The sequence below is a fragment of the Conger conger genome, chromosome 9 (genome assembly GCF_963514075.1).
Source record: "Conger conger chromosome 9, fConCon1.1, whole genome shotgun sequence".
Lineage (NCBI taxonomy): Eukaryota > Metazoa > Chordata > Actinopteri > Anguilliformes > Congridae > Conger > Conger conger.
This window is the reverse complement of record NC_083768.1, coordinates 2,728,966-2,740,806: the sequence shown is the minus strand read 5'-3', so window position 1 is coordinate 2,740,806 and position 11,841 is coordinate 2,728,966. Positions and strand designations below refer to the sequence as shown.

General features: G+C 43.2%; 1 protein-coding gene across 1 annotated transcript in view; it reads right to left on the bottom strand.

Annotated features, from left to right (window-relative positions):
* Positions 1-152: 152 nt before the first annotated feature.
* The window catches only part of LOC133136675 (congerin-2-like), a 13,237-nt gene continuing 1,548 nt past the window's right edge, over positions 153-11,841 (bottom strand). The window contains exons 2-5 of the mRNA XM_061254323.1: positions 9,430-9,451; positions 8,288-8,344; positions 7,998-8,169; positions 153-320 (exon numbers count right to left, since the gene is read on the bottom strand). Coding sequence (XP_061110307.1) covers positions 153-320; positions 7,998-8,169; positions 8,288-8,344; positions 9,430-9,451 — 419 coding nt within the window. The remainder of the gene's footprint in view (positions 321-7,997; positions 8,170-8,287; positions 8,345-9,429; positions 9,452-11,841) is intronic.

Below are 11,841 nucleotides of genomic sequence, written 5' to 3'. Positions count from 1 at the left end.
GGTTTGGACAGACACCAGAAGGTCTAAATGTTGCAGAGAAGCACAAGATTAAAGGTACTGATCTCTGGGAGATCATAGCACTTGTAGCACAGCTGTAGGAAGGCACCAGGAAGCAGAAGAGAGCAGCCAATCAGGAGCCAGAAAGGGTATATCTAGCACCTCCTGGTGGGTCTTGACTTGAGATATATGCCGGTGATCCTGACGTCTGCTATAAACCAGATTTTACTGTACTGGGGCTGTTCCAGGCGGTTGGGGAACTCCAGCATGTGGCCGTTGTGCAGGCTAATGTAAAACTGCTCATTGGCAAAGGTGATGGACACCTGGAAGAGGGAAGGAGAGAAGGTCAGGAGCGCAGAGTTATCTTACCAAAGAAGAAGGTCAACACCGTCAGGTTCACGTTTAACACCCTACGACTGCAGTGAAAAACAATGAAATAACAAGCCAAATGAGCTAATGATGAAATGTACTTCACACTGAATGAATTGGCTGGAATATTTCCCATGAAGCTTTCCTGGGAGGGTACAGAATCTCAGCCCCTCCTCTCAGCATTTCTGATCCCCCCCCCCCAAAAAAAAGGGTCAATTTCTCTTACGTACAGGATTATGAAGGAATGGTGGCTAAAGATTCCTAGGTGAACTGTCTCACAAGTGGTGCCAAGTTACAGGCTGATCCATGGAACACAAGTACAGAGGACTGGAAGTCTCCCTGTCTGAGGCCTCACCTCAAACTCCTCGCCCTGCCGGAAAGGAAAGTTTCTTTCATCTGTCACTTGAGCACGCCAGAACCCATCCTTCATGGCATTCAAGACGATGACACCTGGGCCAGAGCCTTGAAAACGAGGGGTGACGTGTAGTGCAATTTTGGAATCAGATTCACCCACATTGATTGTGAAACTGGGAGGGAAAGAGAGACACACAAGGGATGGATGATGGATGACCATGGATGAAGACATCAAGAGATCAAGCAGCAGCATCAAGAGGTCTCGTAGAGTCAGAGGTGGCAGTGACTCACCCAACCGGATTGGGTTTAGGGACACCGGTGACTCGCAGTTCCATTCCTTGCTTGAAGGTTTTGCAACTCCACTCTCTGTTTAAAACAAAGAACCAAAAATAGGACATGTATGGTCAAAACCTAAAACATTCCTTTTGTGATTTTGTGAAGTTGTGCAAATGTATCTGCATTCGGTACACTGACTCTTTCAATTCTCTAAGGCAGTAGACATCAGAAAGTCAGCAATCTCACAATTTGTTCAGAACTAGGACAATTTTGTCAGCAGGCAGGCTGATCGGTCATACCAGTCTGCTGCATGTTCAGACTTGGGGCGAGCAATACAATGAGACACGGGGACCTTGCTTTGTTAACTATTACACAATTAACTGACTAACTTCTCTCTTAACTGTATCAATTATTCATGCAATTATCTAATCAGTCAATTGTGTGGCAGTAGTGTAATGTATACATCATGTAGATACGGGCTAGGAGCTTCAGTTAATGTTCATATCAGCCATCAGAATGGGGAAGTATCCTTTTACTAAATGTCATGTAAGTAATAATACCAAAACCAAAAACCAAAAGGTGGGGCCAGTTATGACTTGCCTGTTTGGGGATTTCATAACTTCTCAACTGTTATTTCTTCACTTCACAAGAACTCTTCATATTCTGAATGCATGTCATGCACCCATGAGGCATTGAGGCTGCATAATATATGCAAATGTGGCTTGCTTGATAAAAAATAATGCAACATACATTTTTAACATATGTTTTTAAACATATTGTAAACTATTACATGGTCAGTACTGGTCAGTACGTACTGTCCGAGGATGAGGTTGAAGAATTCATTAACAATTTGGCCTTTTAAAACTATCTGGATATATGTATCCAGATATGTACAATGCATATAGTTAGAAAACTGCTTAAAAGAATAAAATATGCTTGTGACAGATAACCAGCAAAAATGTAAGGGAGGGGTGAGTGCTCTGCCACAGCTTACATCATATAGGCATACGTGCAGGAGATAAAGCAGAACACTCTCCCATTTTTGGTGCGCTCATGTGCTTGATTATGGTAAAAAATAATGAGGAGGAATCGCACCCAAGGTCGGTAGAATGCCACAAGGGCATGGGCTTGGGTATAAGGGGGCTAGAACAGGGGGAAGGGAGCAAAAGGGCTGGAAAAAGCAGGATATGAAGAACGAGCCCGGTGCGACTGAAAAGGACAGGTGTAAATACACAGGGGAATGAGACAAACTAGGCAGGGCATGGGAGTGAGGGCGGTCTAACAAATAAACATCAGGTGAGACACATGAAAGGGTAAGAGAACAATAACGAGGGAGAAATGAAAACCCGGACTGGATTCACAAAGACACACGGCTCCGGACTAGGGAGTAGACAATTGCACAGAATCGGGAGATGTAGTGATAACGAGAGACAGGTGCGAACACTTCACGGAAACTAAGCAAGTAATCAGTGATAGAATAGGGAGGCTGAGTTACAGAACAGAATTGAAACTCACACACACTCACACACACTCACACACACACACATACACACACACACACTCACAAACGCATACACACACTCACTCATACACACACACATACACACACTCACACACACACACGCATACACACATACACACACACACACTCACACACACACACACACTCACATGCACACAAACACACTCGCACACACACACACACACACACACACACACACACACATATGCACACACACACACACATGCACACACACACGCACATATGCACATTGTGGTGCCCCTGCTCCTGCATGTTGCACCACGTGGGTGGAGAACCCCAGAAGGACCCGCACAACGCAACCACACAAACGTCATGCATTGGGAATGGTATGCGAAGGAGTGTATCTTCCTAGAGAGGTGATGGGGAGATCAGCACCCTGGAGAGAGATTCCTCTACCTGCAGTCCAGAACCCCGGACAGCGCACGTGAGTGAGCACTGTGGAAAACTACTGACTCAGCTGCAGCCTGTTTCCCTAATGAGCAGGGAAGGTATTTAAGGCGCGGTCGAGGCTGCAAACGGTGTCAGTTGGCGCCTATTCTGAGAAAGTCAGAGGCAGAGAGAGGAAGGACCGTCTGCGCCCTGCCGTACTGACCCTGAGGATTGATCTTAAAGGAGACCCAACCTTTACCGACGGACACGTGAGGATAATAAAGCGCCTTCAAATCACCCTATCCCTTTGTGCTTCCCCCAGCCCTGACGTGGTCCAGGAGGGAAGGAGGAAGGAGGCTCTGAAGAATACCCCGGACTGGGAAGAACGGAAGTTATTTTTGCCTGAACGGCCCTTTTATTTTCTCCCATTTTTCCCTACCCTTGCCCTGAGGGGGGGCACTATCAGCAATCCCCCGACGAAAAAAAACAAAACAAGAGAAATATTGCTGATTCCTGTGTCTGGTTTCCAGCTGGGCCTACCCACTGCCCTCAGGATCCACCCCAAGGCACCACAACATCTACATATGCACACACACATATACACATATGCACACACACACATATACACACATGCACATACACACACACACACACACACACACACACACACACGCACATATGCATATACACACGCAAACACACACTCACACACACGCAAACACACACACACACACTCACGCACATATGCACACACACACACACACACACATGCACACATCTACATATGCACACACGCACACATACACACACACACACATACACATATGCACACACACACACACACACACACACATGCACATATGAGTGTCATGCGTAACAATGTGATCAATATGGGAGGACAGCCCCTGCAAGCCTATTACAGCCAGACCTCCATCGAAGGCAAAGACTTCACTCACAAAAGCTCCTCTGGAGCTTTGGAGGTCGAAGCAAATGAAGCAAATGATGGTGTCGAACATGTGCTGATCCCACCCCAAAGCCACAAGTTACTTTGGTGAGTGGGACACAGGCTACATTGTTTGCAAAACTTTAGAACATTTGTATTAATCAAGTCAGAACCATGGACCAACATGGATGGTCATAGAATCAAATCAACAAGTCAACAAATTTACATTTACATTTACATTTTTGTCATTTGGCAGATGCTTTTAATCCAAAGCGACTTACAAGTGCCTAGGTTCTTCCACAAGTCAAAGCATCACATCCATAACTCGGAAAATACACAAGGAATGTTGTTCTAAACATATAGTCGTTATCATAAGTGCAATTTTTTTTTTTTTTGGGTTAGACAAGGAGGGATATCAGAAAGGGGGGAAATCAGGAGGGAGGACAGAGGTAGAGTTCGAAAAGGTGTGTTTTGAGTCTGTGTCGAAATAGGGGAGGGATTCTGCTGTCCTGACAGTGGTAACAAGTCATTCCACCACTGAGGAACCAGACGAGTTTGCTTTTTAAAAATAAATCGAGTACCTCCGATTTTTAATGACGTCTTACTCACTCACCGGAAAATAATACAACACTATTTGCTTTAAGACTGGTGGTGTGGTTATATATCCTTAAATAAGCAAACTCGTCTCAGTCATGGGTATTACGCTTTCCATCTTCAATATGTGATCATGCAAAATTCATACCGTGCGTCTGATTTACAAAAAAGGGCTATAATGTATCAACTATTCAATGAAATGGCAGGAGGCAGGCTAATTCTTTTGGTGTTGGTGTTCTTTTCTCATATGCCAAGAGTGCTGCTGGGAAATATGTTTGTTGTTTTCCAATGTGAACTGTCTTGATCCTGTGTTGATATTACAGTTTTTTACAATCGTTTTCACACTTGTCTCAATACCATGTCCACTTTTTCAAAACCCTTAACACATTCACCATATCAATAGACTATGTGAACTAAACTGTGGATATTTTTGCATTGCTTTGATACTAAAGGCATTCAATCACCACTTCTTCCAAAATTCATGAATACCTCTCTCAGTCAGTGTTCACTACCAGCAAATGTTTGTACAAACACAGCAAATTTTGCAGACATTTAGATACTCTGTTCAAAACAGTTCACTTTCAGTTCAAAACCCAATAAAATTCTGATCATTGTGGAAGGAAATATGCTACATTTTGGCAGAAAAATGAAACTATATTCTGATTTGAGCAGAAAGTTTATTCAGTTTATTCATTTTATTTTTTGTTTGCAGCCTTGTTACCATCTATACAAAAGTGATCATACTTGCATTGAAATGTGCATGTATATAGGGTAAATATAGATGTAGTTGTCACTGAAGAGAGTTTTCCACTATTACTGCTGTATATGTACTGTTGAAACACCTGGCTGTCATTTCAGTGAACAACCTACCCAGGTGTGTGTTGTTTGTGCCCCGTTTCCACATGTACAAAAGGGGCCACCTTTGGATTGGCATTTGCATTCTTTAGCCTTGGTGGGGAAAATGGATGCAGCCAGAGCCAGAGGTAGAGGAAGAAGTCGTCGCAGAAGAGCAAGAACAGTTGAAATCAGAGCCACAGTCATTGATCATGTGGTAAATCATGGTCTGTCCCTGAGGGAAGCAGATTGAGGGTTCAACCAAACTTGTCTAGATCCACAGTGGCTTCAATAGTGAGGATGTTCAGGCAAACCAACAGGAACTATACAGTATTTACAGCATTCTAACTGAAGGAGTTCAATTGATGTGTATATTACAGCAGTACTGTGATTTGAGAAGTCTCCAGAAAAAGAAGACGTATCAGTGCATATTTGTCTTTGACTCACTACAGGACCCAGCGGTTACCTCACACAGTCACACACAAAGGGAAGAATGTTTACGCCTCAACAGGAGGATACAATAGTTGGGATGGTCATTGTCAACAACAGCATCAGGCTAAGAGAAATATGCAACAACATAATCGCAGACAACAACATATTTCTGAACACTGGCAGTGTAAGCACTACAACCATTTCAAGAGTGCTACAGAAACATCAGATCATGATGAAACAGTTGTACACTGTCCCCTTTGACAGGAACTCTGAGGGTGTCAAGGAACTCAGGTACCAATATGAAGTTTATGAAGGTATATGTGAAGGTTCATGACCACCACCCACATGAACAGATGTCACTTCTAGATGCAATGGCAGCTGGGTGTATGGACATAACAGTGGAACACATCCAGGGCTGGATAAGGCACGCATAGAGATGTTTTCCTCGGTGTATAGCAAGAGATAACATTCGGAGTGATGTTGATGAAAATCTATGGCCAAATGCAGAGGACAGGATGGATGGGCCAGGCCAACAGTAGACTTCTGATACTGATAGGCAGACAATATACGTGCAAATTACTGTATATAGTGGAAAATACTGCTTTTTGGTATGTATTTGTTATTGATTGTAATGTATTTTGAGAAACTGATTGTATTGTCTTTTTCTTTTCTGAATTACAGTATATTGCATTGTGACAACAAATGTCAAAATACTGTAAACCCTCTGAAGAATACTGTTGCTTTTGTGATTTGTTTCTTTATCATATATTGTTTTACATTACACAGTAAAAATAGTTATTCTGGGTTTCCAATATAGTAAAACATTCATTCATTTACAGTTTACTGTAAATTTACTGTCTATTGTGAGAGGCAAACCAACAGATCAAAAGTTTCTTTAGCTACTTGGTTTGAAATATTTGCGGATGCAAAAATAGAGGAAAGGGAAACACATAATAAATGTATTTAGCAATGCTCCAAGTTGTTTGTGTTTTGTAGTTCATTGAACATTGAGTGACAAAGTAGTCTTATGGGAGAAAGCATGTGCTATAGTTATGGCAACAAGAGTCACTTTTGGGTGAAATATTAAGTGTTTTGGTGGTTGAAGTGCATTTTGCACCAAATGTTAACTGATTTGCTCAGGTGTGTGTTTCAAAAGCACACTGTGTGAAGAGTTTTGAAAAAGTGGACATGGTATTGAGACAAGTGTGAAAACGATTGTAAAAAACTGTAACTACTCTAATGTGTAAAATATTGAGCGCCATTTAGCTGCCTGTTGTGAAAATGCCCTAAAAAGCACAAAAGTGGGTTGCAGAAAAGAAAGGATAAAAGGGACCAAGAGGAGAAGGTAGCAAAACTACGTAAACTGGACGGCTTTTTGGAAAAATAATCGCTCAAATGCAACCCTGTTTTCAGTGACAGTTGCCCATCGCAATCACTGTGAGAACGTTAAGGACGTTAATGTGAGAACTGCTCAATCTTGTAATCATTAATTAACATTCGTCATACGTCCGTAAATGTACTTCACTTGTATTGCATTCAAATTAGCCTAGGAAGCTGCTAATTCTCCTGAAGTTACCGTGAATTAGATTTGTTTTTTCAATTGTTGGACTGGTTTTCTGCTGTGAACCTAGCGTTCCACCAATGTTAAGTCAGGGGGCTGTTTTAAAAAAACCTAATGATATAGAAAGTATAAATTGTATCCCTTAACAAAGAGGAAGCGACCAAATAGGTCCGTTTAGTTTTATCAACTGGAGGACGTCCATAATTAAGAATAAGTACCTGCAATACATAGAAATATACTGCTAATAACAATAATAATGACAAGTTGAAGGCTGAAACAAAAGCTAAGAAAGTAACTGATTTTCATACATTAATTCATATTTTATTGTAAAAATGCATCCAGTGAATTAGGCATAAGAACACAGTGAACAATACATTCAGTGAATTTATTGTGTGGCGCTTTTCCTCTGATACTAACACACGAGTAGCATAGGCCTAAGCTTTAGTTATGTAAACATCCCAACGATCATTAGTTGATTTGTTGACTTGTTGATTTGATTCTATGACCGTCCATGTTGGTCCATGGTTCTGACTTGATTAATATAAATGTTCTAAAGTATTGCAAACGATGTAGCCTGTGTCAAAAGGGTCAATTTCTCTTCCATACAGGAAAGAATGGTGGCTAAAGATTCCTAGGTGAACTGTCTCACAAGTGGTGCCAAGTTACAGGCTGATCCATGGAACACAGGTACAGAGGACTGGAAGTCTCCCTGTCTGAGGCCTCACCTCAAACTCCTCACCCTGCTGGAAAGGAAAGTTTCTTTCATCTCTCACTTCAGTATCCCAGGACCCATCCTTCATGGCATTCAGGACGATGACACCTGGGCCAGAGCCTTGAAAACGAGGGTTGACGTGTAGTGCAATTTTGGAATCAGATTCACCCACATTGATTGTGAAACTGGGAGGGAAAGAGAGCCACACACAGGATGGATGATGGATGACCATGGATGAAGACATCAAGAGATTAAGCAGCAGCATCAAGAGGTCTCGTAGAGTAAGAGGCAGCAGTGACTCACCGATCCGGATTAGGTTTAGGGACACCGGTGACTCGCAGTTCCATTCCTTGCTTGAAGGTTTTGCAACTCCACTCTCTGTTTAAAACAAAGAACCAAAAATAGGACATGTATGGTCAAAACCTAAAACATTCCTTTTGTGATTTTGTGAAGTTGTGCAAATTTATCTGCATTCGGTACACTGACTCTTACACTTCTCTAAGGCAGTAGACATCAGAAAGTCGGCAATCTCACAATTTGTTCAGAACTAGGACAATTTTGTCAGCAGGCAGGCTGACCTGTCATACCAGTCTGCTGCATCTTCAGAGTTGGGGCGAGCGATACAATGAGACACGGGGACCTTGCTTTGTTAACTATTACACAATTAACTGAATAACTTCTCTCTTAACTGTATCAATTATTCATGCTATTATCTAAACAGCCAATTGTGTGGCAGTAGTGTAATGTATACATCATGTAGATACGGGCTAGGAGCTTCAGTTCATGTTCACATCAGCCATTACATTATATTACATTATTGGTATTTGGCAGACGCTCTTATCCAGAGCGACGTACAGTTGATTAGACTAAGCAGGCGACAATCCTCCCCTGGAGCAATGCAGGGTTAAGGGCCTTGCTCAAGGGCCCAACGGCTGTGCGGATTTTATTGTGGCTACACCGGGATTAGAACCACCGACTTTGCATGTCCCAGTCAATTACCTTAACCACTACGCTACAGGCCGCCCCATCAGAATGGGGAAGTATCCTTTTACTAAATGTCATGTAAGTAATAAAACCAAAACCAAAAACCAAAAGGTGGGGCCAGTTATGACTCGCCTGTTTGGGGATTTCATAACTTCTCAACTGTTATTTCTTCACTTCACAAGAACTCTCACTGGAAATGTAAATATTTGTAATATTATTGCTTCATATTCTGAATGCATGCCATGCACCCATGAGGCATTGAGGCTGCATTATATATGCAAATGTGGCTTGCTTGATAAAAATAATGCAACATTAATTTTTAACATATGTTTTTAAACATATTGTAAACTATTACATGGTCAGTACTGGTCAGTACATACTGTCCGAGGATGAGGTTGAAGAATTCATTAACAATTTGGCCCTTTAAAACTTATTGAATGAGTGAATGAGATTCACAATATCTAACTTGTCTGACAGTAAATACTACAGTTCATGATGAATGGTGACAGTTGGCTGTGTCACTTATAAAGTGCACCGTAAGTCATTCTGCTTTCTAGCGCAGGAAAAGCACCCAAAAAAGACAAGAACCAGGAATTATTTCGTTCAGTGATCAAAGCAAACTTAGATGTTAATGTAATTGAAAAAACGCCTAATAAAAACACATATTCATGATGTGGGAGAACAATATAATGTAACCTAGGATATATGTATCCAGATATGTACAATGCATATAGTTAGAAAACTGCTTAAAAGAATAAAATGTACTTGTGACAGATAACCAGCAAAAATGTAAGGGAGGGGTGAGTGCTCTGCCACAGCTTACATCATATAGGCATACGTGCGGAGATAAAGCAGAACACGCTTCCATTGTTGGGTGCGCTCATGTGCTTGTTATGATGAAAAATGAGGAGGAATCGCACCCAAGGTCGGCAGAATGCCACAAGGGCATGGGCTCAGGTATAAGGGGGCAAGAACAGGGGGAAGGGAGCAAAAGGGCTGGAAAAAGCAGGATATGAAGAACGAGCCCGGTGCGACTGAAAAGGACAGGTATAAATACACAGGGGAATGAGACAAACTAGGCGGGGCATGGGAGTGAGGTCTGTCTAACAAATAAACATCAGGTGAGACACATGAAAGGGTAAGAGCACAATAACGAGGGGGAAATGAAAACGCGGACTGGATTCACAAAGACACATGGCTCCGGACTAGGGAGTAGACAATTGCACAGAATCGGGAGATGTAGTGATAACGAGAGACAGGTGCGAACACTTCACGGAAACTAAGCAAGTAATCAGTGATAGAATAGGGAGGCAGAGTTACAGAACAGAATTGAAACTCACACACACACACACACACACACACACACACACACACCCAAGAACCCAAGTTATTTTTGCCTGAACGGCCCTTTTATTTTCTCCCATTTTTCCCTACCCTTGCCCTGAGGGGGGGCACTATCCCAGACTGGGGTATTCTTCAGGGCCTCCTTCCTTCTTCCCTCCGGGGCCGCGTCAGGGCTGGGGGAAGCACACAGAGATAGGGTTAGGTAAGGGGACTCAATTATCCTCACGTGTCCGTTGGTAATGGTGGGGCCTCCTTTTAGGTTTAATCCTCCAGGTCAGTACGGCAGAGGATCTTTCCTCTGCTCTTCCTTCCTCAGCATAGGCGCCGACCGACTCCGCTTGCAGCCTCGACCGCGCCTTAAATATCTTCCCCTGCTCATTAGGGAAAAGGGCTGCAGCTGAGTCAGTAGTTTTCCACCGTGTTCACTTACGTGCGCTGTCCGGGGTCCTGGACCTGCAGGTAGAGGGTTCTCTCTCCATGGTGCTGATCTCCCCATCACTTCCCTAGGAAAATAGACACCTTCGCATACCTCTCCCTCATAACGGTTGCTGGGTTGCGTTGTGCGGGCCCTTCTGGGGTTCTCTACCCACGTGGCGCAACATGCAGGAGCAGGGGCGCCACACTACATATGGGTTGATGGAAATGTGTCAATCAAAGGCATAAGTATCAACTAAAGACCCACCAGGAGGTGCTAGACGTCACCCTTCTTGCTCCTGATTGGCTGCTCTGCTTCTGCTTCCTGGTGCCTTCCTACAACTGTGCTATGAGTGCACTTTGTCCCTCCCAGAGATCAGTGCCTTTAATCTTGTGCTTCTCTGCGACATTTAGACCCTCTGGTGTCTGTCCAAACCCACTGCGTATGTTAATCAATCCAGCTTCAATAATAAATCTCTATCATGAATAAATCAGTGTGTGGCTGTTCATTGGGGGAGAGGGGTCCACTTCTTTCTCCAGATCTTATGACTATAACGGTCACAAATTCACTTGATAAACATTTACATGATTTTCTAGGCTAGTGAGTGGTGTTTCTGAGATGGATGCGTGGGGGGGTGGACCCAAAATGCACGACTCAGAAACAGTGGTGTAATAAAGTCCCGTCAGGGCTTCATTCAGGGAATATCCAGAGAGCGTGGTCAAAAAACAAGCAATGTTCATACACAAAAAATCCAGCCAAAAAACCAAAGCGCAGCACCGAGGGAGAAGGCGGTCTCGTAATCGGTACACATGCAAGAAGTCCGGTAGCCAGGAAAGCTGTCAGCGGGGCAGAAGTACAGGCGGGCGGTAGGCAGGCTCAGGGTCAATGACGGCGCAAGAGTCAAGACCGAAGTCGCGGGGCAAAAGCACAAAGACAGCAGGCAAAGACATGGTACAGGCAGGCGATGGTCAACAAAACAGAAGTCAATAATCTTTGGTCAATAAACAGGCTTGGATCATGACGGGTAGACAATGGCTTGACAAACACGCAAAAGTGCACTGACGAACAGAAGGCAACAATTTCGCAAAGACATGACATGAAACTGAGCTTTATA